The sequence below is a fragment of the Anopheles coluzzii genome, chromosome 3, assembly GCF_943734685.1.
Source record: "Anopheles coluzzii chromosome 3, AcolN3, whole genome shotgun sequence".
In the NCBI taxonomy this organism is placed as follows: domain Eukaryota; kingdom Metazoa; phylum Arthropoda; class Insecta; order Diptera; family Culicidae; genus Anopheles; species Anopheles coluzzii.
In genome coordinates this window covers 43,016,563-43,029,311 of record NC_064671.1, presented here as the reverse complement: position 1 = coordinate 43,029,311, position 12,749 = coordinate 43,016,563, and the positions used below count along the sequence as shown (strand labels likewise).

The following is a 12,749-nucleotide window of genomic DNA, read 5'->3' as shown; positions in this document are numbered from 1 at the left end:
GATATAGAGAGATACAGAGAGATTCTATTGCTTTTTCGATTGACGCGACCTCATTGGTGTGCTTTCTATCATGTCTTTGTTGTTTTTCGTTTGTCGAATCATTTTTTTTTTCGGGATACCATAGTACCAAAGCAAAGGGACTGCAGACCCATGCATTACGTACTGAAAGGAAGGATTATTTTTGTCTTCTTGCTGTAAGTTACAATTATTGTCCCAACAGATCAACCCTACTGTGCGTCATTTAAATGAAATCGCGTTGCTGCGCACAAGCGTCACTAATCAGAACGCAATAAACGATTCATTTTTTTTAATGATCACATCATCATCTCTATCTATTGCACAATGTCGTATCTTTTGCTGTAACAGGCTCACTTTGAGTGGATGCGGCTGTACTACCAAACGATTCTAGTACACTAAGGAGATGAACCCTGCTTTCTGCTACTGCATCTTGCAAAACCCGATAGCGCCCGACACTTTTGCAGGCTACTAAAACAGCAACTTGTTTTATTTATTGGACGGCAGATTATGGAGAGAAATAGATAGAAAAGGGAAGAGATGAGAAAGGGGGCGAATGAAATAATGGATCACTGTTCTATCCGAATGTGAAACCAAAGGGTGAACGTCAATCGCGGTTCACTGTTGATAGAGCTGTTCTAATTCCACACACCTATAAGCAAAACCAGCTACCCTAGGAGAGTACGGGGATAGTTGAGATGAGTAGTAGATAAGACCCCAAAAACAAAGAAAGAGCCAAATAAATCCTTCTCAGAAGCTACGCACTGTTCACCTACCATTCGAACGTTCGAACGGTTTGATCTCTTCCGGTTCTCGCACTAGCACTATCTCTACTACGGGCTACTTAAACTGGCTTCACACACGGTACGAAGGCAGACAAATGAAAACGGGCTTGCAGAAAAGATGTCGGTACAAAAATATATTGTTATCATTGTTCTTCATTCCTCTACTACCTCGTGCCTCGTGCTTCGGTATCTTTTTCTTCTGCTCTTCTTCTTTGTTGGGAAAATAGGACGGACGCTAGAGTATTTCTATGTTTGTTTCGAGGGGTACTCGCAGCAGTACTCTGGGTGACCTCTTGTCAGTATAGTACCTGGATACCCGGATCGTTTGTTTGTTTTTTTTAAATATAGATAACGAGGTTACGATAGCAAGTTATATGCGGGCGAGATGCTAAACAAAACGAGAGTTTCTATGCGCTCTTTAGCTTTATGTTGATCGCTCCAGTTGGGGGAGGGAGTCCATTTGGAAGTGAATCCTCCAATGAAGAGTATTAATCCCGAAAGACGAAATAATAAAAGCTAATTTGGAGCTAGCTGTAGTGTGCTCTAACAGTGTTAAGGATGGATGTGTCTGCGTGTTTTGTGTGTGTGTGTATTGCAAGTTTTGTGCCAGAAGGTTGTCGTCAGAGATCTACTGGAAGCAATTCAGTAACGCTTTCCCCCGATGCCTACGAGCAAATGAATAGGGATGATGCAACGATTGCTCGATGTCGGTTTTGCTGGTTTGTTGTTTGTCTGGTTGTTTCTTCTTCTTCTTCTTCTTGTTTTTACTTTCATTAACAGGTGCCTTGTTTAACCGACCTATAGACGAATCCAAATATTGTAACATACGTACTAACCCATTCGCATTAAAACCGATGTCACTGTTGGGCTAGCGGTTATACTTTATCCCTGTCCACGTATAGTCCCAACTGCAGCTTATATTCTAGCAAACGTCATCCAGCCTACACCACTCCAGGGTCTTAAAATGTCTGGGTAAAACATACATTTGCCTTCGCATCAAATGGCGCTACCGGTAAGACACTCCTGTCGACATATTCCTGTCGAGGGTATCGTTTTATCGTTTTGTCTCGTCGAAGTTCTACCACCTCCCACTCCGCTCTTACCAACAAATGGAGCGCTCCCTTTTTTTGTCTCTCGGAGCTTAGTGTGAATGTGTCTGTGTATGTGTGTGTCTGTGTGTGTGTGATTGTTTCAGCAAACTACGAAAAATTGCACTGAAACAATAGCGAATGTTGTAGATGTGGCTGTGTGATTATGTGGTGTGTGGCTGTGTGTAACTGTGGCTGCGTTCTTAATACTTATAGGAAATACTTAACAGACAAACGTCTCTAGAAACGGAAACCAACTCCTCGAATATTTGATAAAACCAACACCCCCACCACCAGCGGACCGATGCTGCCGGCACACCATTCCACCGCCCAGTACGCCCCAATATCGGTGCAGTACATCATCACGCACTGGAGTAGTCGAGCGAGCGGGACGATGGGCCCGGCAGCGCATCCTCGTCCAGCACGAACGTGGGACTTTGCCGGGAGGTTGAGGCGATTGGTTGATAGTGGTAACCCTGCCGATTGCGGTGATTCGACTTCTGCATATTACCTAGGGTAGGTCGCTGGTTGTACGATTGGTCGGGACGTTTCACTACAAAAGAGGGGATGTGGAAAATAAAAAAAAAGATGTTACAATTCATTGTGAGCGTTACAATTCAAACAGCGACCACCTCTTACCTGGTATGTAAGGTTTTTGATTACACGTTGGCGTAATGCTATCACCCGTTTCGATTTTATTGTAGCTCCGATGGTTCGACAGATCGTTCGAAGCCGTAGTGTGGTTGTGGTTGGTGATGTCGTTACTGCAGATGGGGCTCAGCTCGCGCTCCTCCAAACACATCTCGCTGTACTCGTCCATGACGTGCCGGTACTGGGACGGACATTTTGTCAGTGCCGCCAGCACGCACGCTTCGATCGAGCAGATGTAGCCAAGAATCTGTGGCAGTGGAATAAAAGAGCTTTTTTCATGTCATAACCATTGGTGCGATTGGTACGGTTGCCGTTGCACTTACCGCTGATATGAATAGTGTGTCCTTCGAGTGCTTTGGCACCCACATGAATTCTTCAGCGAAAAATACCATATGTATTAGCAATGATGAACCCACAATAAATAATAAACCAATCGTCAGGTACATCCATGCATTCTGGGAAGTGAGCAGCAATAGAACAAAGTGCAAAGTTGTTAGCCTTAAAAAGCGCAATGTAGACGTTTTGCGAGTGAGTTTAGCTGGTGAGTAGAGGTCGGTTGAATGTGTCAATGAAATGTATGTAGGGTTTTTTTCGTAATATGTTTGGAAAATGTAATACAGTGGAGCGCCGTTTATCCTCGCCCGGCTATGCGAATAACACGGATAATGAGTCAAAGAATATATTTAAGCACGTTTCAAATTCATCTTATGTTTTATACAAATTAGCAAATTTTTATTAACTTTATGTTTTTGCAATGAGAATATTAGAAATTATAGTGTTTTTTGTTATGACAATGTGCTCTGATAACCGTCGTTTTAAGTATCCTCCTCAGAACGCAATGTCCCCTTTGTATTGAATTGTCATTTCTCAACAGCACGGATAAACGGATAGCCGGATAAAAGGTTCCTGGATAAACGGAGCTCCACTGTATTTCTAAGTCCACCGATCGGTCAATTCATCATGGTTTCGGAATGATTTTTTAATCGATTTTTGCTATTCATATTTGTCCCGGCTGCTCAATAGATGGATGCACGGGCTCCTGCAAGACCGGGCATGAAACGATTCTTTCATCATACAGATTGACTGGAATTTGATGTGTCACATTCATCTAACCTCTATTCCATACACAGCATTAGTTTGGAAAACCTTGTAGCTACTACTTACCAATCTTCCCCAGTTGAAGGGAAACATTAACGCTATGTGTGAGATATCCAAAAACAGCATCAAACAGGTGACTAACAAGGAGAACAGGGCGCAAAAAACCTGCAATATGTGTGTACAGAGCACTACCATTAATTACACAATCTCTCGGGGTGACATCGTTTTGTTTGAACGTCACTTAAAATCCTCAAACTGCCCCTTTAAACGACCCGTTCTACTTTTTTCTATTTTTTTTCTCTCCCCTTGGACAGCACCATTTATCGTGCACTACTCAGCACCATCATCACATTACCACAACCAGCGACGCGATCATCATCATTAATCCTGTTACCACCGTGTCAAACGCTAAACGTGTCAACAGCGTGCTTATCAAATAAGAGAGGGGGGATTTTAGTGGCCTCTTAACACCCATTCCCATCGTCCTTTTCTGTCTCTCCCGTACTCTTCTCGTACGCTCCCCTCCCCCCTCTTTCTCTACATCTGTCAGTTCACTGTCCACTTACCATCAACCTCAGGCGCCCAATCAATGGCAGTAGAAACAGACCGACCTGTACCGTGCCGGCGGAACACTCACAGGCAAGACATGCGGCGGATGAGACCTACAATAAATAAAATGTGTTGAGTAGCAGCCACACACACACACACACACACATCCACCATACACCATTAGGTATTTGGGTCAGTGCAGAGGGAACGGGTGAGGGGAGGAGAGGAGTGGGGAGGTGCTTTTTGGCGAACGTACCACCAGCAGTATCCGCACGATGCCGGTCGGGCTGGTGAGATGTGAGGCGTCGCAGTGCAGCGCAACGCCCCACGGTAGCGGTGTGTTCCCTATCCTTTGACGGTAATGTGCATGCGAGTCCCAGGACGTGCACGTGCCGATCGGTGATTCGAGCGATATGGAAAGCTCCCCTGCTCTGCTGCCAGCTATTTCAAAGTCCTGCAAAGTGGGGAGAAGCAGCACAATCGGGTGACGGGTCGTCACAAGGTACAAGGGAAAACAGTTAAATAAGTCCAGAGAAACGAAAAACAAAGAAGAAGAAAAACATGGCCTACCTGGATGTCCTCCAGCTGACAGCAGGCTGGTTCGAGATCCCGTATTTCGTCCAGCAGGAACTCTATTTCGTCCGTACCGTATAAATCAGAAACTGACGGTATGTAACGTTGGGGTGGTTGCATCTCCCGTCAGGGGGCCCTCCCCCATCACCGTACACGATACTGGGTCCGGTTGCCAAAGCTGAAGCGCGCGGCGTGTGGATGCGGCCATAGGGAAAAAAAGGCAAAGAAACCGAACGGCGTAAGGACTTGCGTTTAATTAAAAATTGTCACACTAGTTGGGGTAGCACACAATCAGTAGGCAGTGGAGCGGCAGCACAAGCAACACTTGATCGATCCGTTTGGGAATGTTTTGAACAGTCGTTTGACAGCCAGCTTGAAATGAAAAATCGTTTCCTCAATGCGCCACGGTGCCAGTGACAAGGAACAAGCGGGGATTGTGTATGTAGTAAGTCGTTTGCACCGTCCGAAATTCGCAATGATGAACCTTCAACCTCACCGCTCCGTCCATTTCTTAGCGCCCCTTCCTTTGCCCCGTCCTGTTGCCGCCGGAAGGCTAAACGGAGGAAGATGCGGGCTGGTTGTTCCGGTTGTACCGCGGTCGTACAGGAAGCACGGTTAGCAGAGCGCGTGCTAAACGGGAGCAGGTTTTACATAACAAAGCATCCCGTGCACACGCAGCAGCAGCAGCAGCACCACCACCACCACTACCACCGCTGCCGACGATGCTTTCCGTGAGTTTTTGTGTGAGTGTGTGCGTGTTCCGCAAGGAAGAAACACTAGGCGCCTCCATCGATGCGAGAAGCATGGAGGCGCAGGCAAAAAAGTGAGAGTTTGAGGTGAGCATGGAACCGTGAGCGTAGAAGGCGCGGAAAATTAACCACCACCACTACCACCAGCAGTAGCAGCAGCACAGCGCACAAAGGTGTGGGAAAAGAAATTGGAATGCGGGCGAGAGTGAGTATACGAGAGTAGGAGAGAGAGCGAGCGAGAGTGAGAGCGAGATGGAGATAGACATATAGGGAGAGTAAGCGAATGAGCGAAAGAGAGAGTGAAAGCGCTAGAGAGCAGGATACAAACAGAGAATAACGGAGAGTTGAAAGTGAGAGGACGAGAAAGGGTAAGAAAAAAAAGCACAAAACACACAAACACACATACACACACATTTAGTCCATTATGTGTCACGAAAGCGGAAACCCACGGAAGAGACAGCACTTTTCCTGCTGCTGGTGGTTTTATGATTGATTTCCCACTCCCCATATCCTGTAGCGCACATGCATTTAAACCGCACTTGAACGACAACAGGAAAAAAACTACACGAACTAACACACACACACATCGCGGTAGTCGTACTCCACTAACACACAAATACGGGCTGCTTTGATGAAATACCTAAAAGGTTCTTGTTCGTACGGACAGGAAACAGAGCACGACGACGGTGTGGAAAATGGTAATTTTGGGATTAAAATTTTGGACCACGTGTTCAACGACCCACAGGCACGCACAAGCACGTGTACAGGCTAAATGCTCGCAGCAGCAAAATCGATAATGCTCATGGAGCGATACACAACGGCTTTGCTGAAAATGGCAAAGCATTCCACGATCAAAAGGACACTTCACACTCCAGAAAAAGGACACTCTAGCAGTAGCAATAGTAGACCATCACGATGCGTCTACACTATTTACGCACACACATACACTGGTGCACACGTGAAAAAGTGTGCGTTTTTTTTTGTTGCTGCGTGTGTCACGCATACCAACGCACATTCCATCGCGCGGTGTTTTGGGTGTGTGAGAGAGCAGAGGCATACGCACACACACACGCACACAATAACATATCCTGGAATGTGCGAGCAGCGCGTGTGGTGTGTGATGAGCAGAAGGTCGAAATGTTACTTCACACACCGCGGCGTGGCGGTGCAGATGTACAGGTCCCCCCCCCCCCCCCCGTACTTAGTGTACGTGTTTCTCCCCGGGTCCTTGTCCAGCGGGGTCCGCATCCAGCACGTTGGTTCAGAGAGCAGAAGAAGAAGATAAAGCGAGGAAGCGAGGTGGGGAAGAGACAAGATGGAAAAGCGAATCATGATTCTTATGAATGAAGCACACCAACCGAACAGGGGACGCAATGGTGGTGAGTGACCTACAATTTCCTTTTCCTCCTCCGCCCTTCCCATCGCACCAACTTTGTCGTGTGTTTCGCGTGTCCCTTTCGTGTTTCGATGCAATCCTACTTGGATCAATTTTTCATCCCGCTGCTGCTCGGCAATACCGAGGGGTTAAAGAGAAGCTCCTGTTTCGGCTGTATTTCGCACGTTTTGCCTCATATATACATACATTCCCAAACGGCACTGCCGCAGCGGCGGTCATAAAGAACGATGAAGGATGGTAATGGTCGCGCGCGAAAATTGGTTCGCTCTTTGGACCAGTCGGTGTCGGAGTTCGTAATCCGCGGTTCATACAAACACACACACACACACCCATACACAAACAAGCTTTGTACGCTTCTTCAAACCGCATCCGATTTAATTTGCTCTATCGGATGTCCTTCCGTTTTGTCGAAGTTCCGCTGATTCCGGTGGTTTTTTTCACTATTCGTCGTCTCACTGGGCTAGGCCCGAAGTTTCCCTGGGCTTTCCACCACACAGCAAGGACAGCAAACTGACACACACACATACACAAACAGAGTAAAGGACACACTAAACAACTGCTGTATGATTAAATTATCGGAGATCTATCTTTTAGCAATTCAAGCATACCATCACACCCTCCTTCCTTCACCATCATCACGAGGTCATGGGGATACGGGTAGCCAAAAAAAAAAAAAACGAATGCGCATACCGCGTGTGTGTGTGGAATTCTCTTTTCACAGCTCGATACGCACCCATACATACATAGAATTCACTTAATTTTCAAATGGACCGATCTGGTGTGCCTATGGCGGCTTTTTTGCTTCCACCCAATGGCAATAAGCGAGAGTTGCTACTACTACCTACCACAAAAAATGCGGTCCACCACTAATGAAGGAAGAAATTTCATGCACTACAAGCGAACGGACGGCTCTTCTTTCCGCAGCAGCCTAGCGCGCACTCACACACACAGACACACACACAGGACACCCACCCGGGACCAGGCTGCCCTTGTCGCTGCCCAGGCAGAGTTGCTGCTGCTAACTCCTACTCCTGCAGTACCAGCAGCAGTAGCAGCGGTCACACCAGCAGAGACGACACCAGCTGCTCCCGTCGTGCGGTCCGGGGGAAGACCTTTTTCTTTCAAGTTTCCTGCAGGATGAATCGACTGCCATCCATCACACTACGAACCAACCATTCACTTCGCCACCACCACCACCACCAGCTCCCTTGTACCCTCGCACAAACACACGCACAGGCGCCTTCCTGTGCAACCTTCTCTTCGGTTTCTTTCCTTTTTTCGTTTTGCTTTTCCGTTCTCACTCTACTTAGATAAGCAGCAGGAATGCTTTTAATGCAATACACTGAGCTGTTTAAAATTACACGAGCACACGGGGCGCGGGGGGGCAGGTTTCGCTCGCTCCCCTTTTCGTAACCGCACGGCGCACACGGCAGATACGGCCCTGCTCCTCTACCGCACAGCCACGACCACCGACCAACGGTAGTATCACACCGATGTAGATGAATGAACAACGAGGACGACTCCGGATAGACCACCAGCGGGCACACCAGTAGGGGACGGTTTGTCGTACACTCGTTGCATTCCCGAATCGAACTGCGGAATCGCGTAACGAACACGCCAGTACGACCGAATGCTGTAGGAAAACTACACTCGTTCTCTCTCGCTCTCTCTCTCTCTCTCTCTTTCTCCTGGCGTATATATAGCCATAAAAAACCCGTGAACAAGGATGACTGTGTTGCGTTATGTGCGTCGTCCTGAGATGCGATGATATTGTGCTGCGCGCTGCTCATGCGTACAGCGCACCGTAACGTTTCTCAACCGGTGGGTGCGTAACGGTAGGGTCACCACGAGGGACACTAATTTAAATTTACCGTTACACATCGTTTTTCGAACTCAAACGCCCCGGTCCCTTCTACATATATTAACATCTTAGTAGGCATTACAAGTCAAGCGAACAAATCAACGAAGCGCCCTTGCGCCACTACTACAGATTAGTACCGTACAGGTTGACGGGGCGGTTTTTGTACCGCTTCGAAATGTCCTTCTCTATCTGCCCTTGGAGCGTTTTCGTCTGCTCCACGATTTTTGTCTGCGTCGGTTTCAGCTCGACGCTCTGCTGCTTGAAGCTGACCGATTTTTCCCGCTTCATTAGTGCCGTCTCCTTCATCTTATCGATCGACGTTAGTTTTTGCTTCACGTTCGAGGTCAAAATGTCCACGTACCTGTGAAGGAGCAATAGAAAATATGTATTTAACAACAATGGCTTATAGGGATGTGTTTGCCATGTATCCAAAGCTCTTACACTGGGGAATGTTTGATCTGCAGCAAATGCTGCAACAGCTCGTCCGTCACACCCGCGTATACGACTTCCACCTCGGCCAGCATACTTGCCACCGTCTTTTCATCGTGGTCCTTGAAATTGTCCATAATTGCAAACGCCAGTACCTGCGCCTTATCGGCGCTTCCGAGCTGATGGAGACGCATCTTCAAGAACGACTGTAGCTCCAACAGATCGTTCACGAACCGGTCCCGGTACTGCTGTGCATCGAGCACGGTAAACGCTTCGTCGCCCTTGGCAACGCCACCCAGATTACCGTCCTCCTCCACGACGATACCACTCTCTTCCAGGGAAATGTTAAAATCGATCACATTGCCATCGTTCGCTCCTGCCAGGGCCGGATCGGCATCCTCATCCGCCGCTCCCCAATCAATATCGCCAACCTCCAGCTCGACCGGTGCATCGAGATCCAGCCCACTTCCATCGCCAAAATCGATCGCACCACCATTGTCGTCCCCAAAATCGATTACACCACCATCATCTGCCGCCTCTTGCTGCTGCTCCGTGACAAACTTGACCGGCGGTTCTTCGATCGAGAGCGGTGGCTCACCGTACACAAACTCGTACACGGTAGTGTTACCTTTGGCCAGCACGTGCTTCAACAGTGTCAAGCATTCCGCATCGTTCATAAACGAGGCGTACAGTTCAACCGTTTTCTTCAGCGGCGCTACCGAACTGGCCACCTTCGTGAGCATGCCGGGTAGGTCGTTGAACACTTTGTCCACCAGCTCCTGCCGCAGGTTTGTACCCGTAACGCCCAGCTGCTTGCACATGTTTTGATACTCCGCCATCACCACCTTTTCGGAGCGTTCCAGATCCTCCACCTTCTTGTCCGCTTCCTCGCTCAGCTGCTCCAGATGCTTGATCTGTTTGCGTATGCCCGGGATTTCGTAGTTGATGTTGCGCACCAGTATTTGGGCCGCTTCCGCCAGGTAGAGGTTGTCCTTTTCGTACATCTTTACAATCTCCTGCCAGTCCTTCATGCGCTGGCTACCGTAGCGGCCAAACACGTTCTTCGAGTCGGCTTCCGTGGTCTTCAGAATGTCCACGATCCGCAGACAGTGGAAGTAGTTGATATCTACAATGAACCATGGATGATGGTGAAAGCTCTGGCAAAACAAACAGGGAAATGTGAAGGCTTACGTGCACCGGACAGCAGCTGCAATAGCTCGTCGTGCTCGGGCATGTCCGTGATGGCATTGCTGATTTTGTTACGAATGTTGCGGATATGCAGGTGCCAATTTTTGTCAACGATTCGTCGGGAAATCAACCAATCCAGCAGCTTGCCAGCGGCGATGTCGATCGGGATTTCCGCTTCCTGTGGTAGATGAAGGGCAGGTCCGAATGAGCAACAGATTGTAAGGGTTGGGGGTATGTTGAATTAAGATTTTATGGATAACTTACATTCATGTTGTTAATAACAGGTCACACAGATGTTCTTTGCTAGTCGGTGAAAGGGATATGGATGCAAAAGCAAAACAAAGTTTCCACGTATTCGATTGAAAGGTGACGCAGAGCAGGTAGGACCATGTACCCAGACGTTCTCTGACCTGACAATTGAACGATGTTTAGGTGACTTTCTCTAGCACTCATTATCAGTTTTGTGTGGTATTTTTTGAATGTAAGTGAAAATGAAGTTAAAAGTGAAGAAACATACTATTTTCATCATAGAAATGGCACTTGTGTTTCCATTTCACATTTCGTAATTGAATTAAAAAGAAATACAGGTGCGCTGTATAAACCTTGGCCTTGGCATCCGTCTCACCACGCCATAGCAAAACGATGTTTACAATTATCCCCAGTTTGACAATACAACCCGGCATTGGAACGTAAACAAATCCAATCGAGAATAACAGCAGCTTTCCGCGCGTTGCAGGCGTCCGCAAAACCTTTCCAAAAGCCGTAAACACCCGCAAAAACGATGACGAGCGACAAACGCACCGTGTACGTCGGTGGCCTCTCGGAGGAGGTGACAGAGAAGCTAATTACCGACGCATTCATCCCGTTCGGTGACCTGGTGGACATACAGATGCCGATCGACTACGAGTCACAGAAGCACCGCGGGTTCGCCTTCATCGAGTTTGAAAACGCGGAAGATGCGGCCGCCGCCGTCGACAACATGAACGATTCGGAGCTGTGCGGACGGACGATACGCGTCAACACGGCGAAACCGCAGCGCATCAAGGAGGGCAGCAATCGGCCGGTCTGGGCCGACGACAATTGGTTGCAGAAGCACGCCGGGGCAACGCTCAAGAACGATGGGGAGAATGGTGCCGAGCAGCCGATGGACACTGGCACGGATGAGGTGCAGCCGAAGGAACCGAAAGCGGCGGAAGAGAAGAAGCGCAACCCGCAGGTGTTCTTCGACATACGGATAGGGAACAGTGATGTCGGCCGCATCATCATGGTGCTGCGGGCGGATGTGGTGCCCAAGACGGCGGAAAACTTCCGTGCACTCTGCACCGGCGAACAGGGCTTTGGCTACAAGGGATCGACCTTTCATCGCATCATACCGGAGTTTGTGAGTTTGTTTTTGTGGCGTTTTTGTGCTTCAATCGGTGGATAGAATCTAACATTTCTTGCACTTCTTGCCATACTTCAGATGTGCCAAGGGGGCGATTTTACCGCAAACAACGGCTCGGGCGGAAAATCCATCTACGGTAAGAAGTTTGCGGACGAAAACTTCATCCTTAAGCATACCGGGTTCGGTGTGCTTTCGATGGCCAACTCTGGCCCAAACACGAATGGATCCCAGTTTTTCATCTGTACGGAAAAGTAAGACAAACGCATGGGGCACCGTTAGCGGAGGATATTGCTTACATTTGTATGTCGTTTGGTTTTTCCTTCCTTTAATTCACAGAACTGACTGGCTCGACGGAAAGCATGTCGTGTTTGGCAACGTTATTAGCGGTGCCGATGTGGTACGAAAAATGGAACGCTGTGGATCGAAGGGCGGACGAGTGCAGCAGAAGGTGACGATTGTCGCCTGTGGCGAAGTGAAGGGTTAATAAAAAAAAGGTGATGCGAATTGTATTCCAAGTTGTGTTCATTATGCTTATTGCTTCGCAAGGTTATTATGTTAGTTCATGCCCTATTGTCTTATAGTTCGATATGATGATACCTTAGAATCAATTTCCGGAGCTTCTTTCTTCAACAAATGCTCCCAAATTAAGCGCCATACAAATGTTGTGTACAATGCAGCAAACACTTGTCATTAGTGCCACTTTCGCCGGTGCGTAGTGTAGCTTACGAGTCCCTTGCAAGCATCGAAATCGGTTTTTCAGCATGTTGTAAGCTCGCTGTATTGTTTGCTTTCCCTTTGCTACGTTCTTATTTTGCGCAGCTTCCGGTGAGTTTGGTGCCGGTTTCCACCTCGGTTTACCTATCCATGGTTTGGCAGGGAAAGCATAATCGCCTGTGAAATCGAAAGGGGAATGATTTAAAGCAAGGATCTCCAAACTACGGACCGCGGGCCGCATGCGGTCCTTGATGGCCTATCATGCGACC

General features: G+C 48.1%; 3 protein-coding genes across 4 annotated transcripts; 1 reads left to right on the top strand and 2 right to left on the bottom strand.

Annotated features, from left to right (window-relative positions):
* Positions 1-4: 4 nt before the first annotated feature.
* LOC120956769 (uncharacterized) lies at positions 5-8,699 on the bottom strand. 2 transcript variants are annotated; one of them, XM_040378493.2, is made up of 8 exons: positions 7,750-8,699; positions 4,757-4,937; positions 4,443-4,640; positions 4,204-4,299; positions 3,704-3,802; positions 2,863-2,994; positions 2,528-2,786; positions 5-2,441 (listed from the first exon to the last, which is right to left on the bottom strand). In XM_040378493.2, exons 2-8 carry the CDS (start codon positions 4,877-4,879, stop codon positions 2,251-2,253), a joined length of 1,098 nt encoding a protein of 365 aa, XP_040234427.1. In that variant the 5' UTR covers positions 4,880-4,937; positions 7,750-8,699; the 3' UTR covers positions 5-2,250. The 2 variants fall into 2 exon arrangements, with proteins under 2 accessions (XP_040234427.1, XP_040234428.1); XM_040378494.2 differs by having other exon boundaries at positions 7,877-8,699.
* Positions 8,700-8,787: 88 nt separating this feature from the next.
* Positions 8,788-10,750, bottom strand: LOC120956768 (CDK5RAP3-like protein). The gene is made up of 4 exons (XM_040378491.2): positions 10,647-10,750; positions 10,386-10,560; positions 9,207-10,320; positions 8,788-9,126 (listed from the first exon to the last, which is right to left on the bottom strand). The coding sequence occupies exons 1-4, from the start codon at positions 10,650-10,652 to the stop codon at positions 8,889-8,891; spliced, it is 1,533 nt and encodes a 510-aa protein (XP_040234425.2). The 5' UTR covers positions 10,653-10,750; the 3' UTR covers positions 8,788-8,888.
* A 287-nt stretch (positions 10,751-11,037) lies between these two features.
* Positions 11,038-12,288, top strand: LOC120956770 (peptidyl-prolyl cis-trans isomerase E). The gene is made up of 3 exons (XM_040378496.2): positions 11,038-11,763; positions 11,845-12,017; positions 12,103-12,288. The coding sequence occupies exons 1-3, from the start codon at positions 11,164-11,166 to the stop codon at positions 12,248-12,250; spliced, it is 921 nt and encodes a 306-aa protein (XP_040234430.1). The 5' UTR covers positions 11,038-11,163; the 3' UTR covers positions 12,251-12,288.
* Positions 12,289-12,749: the final 461 nt, after the last annotated feature.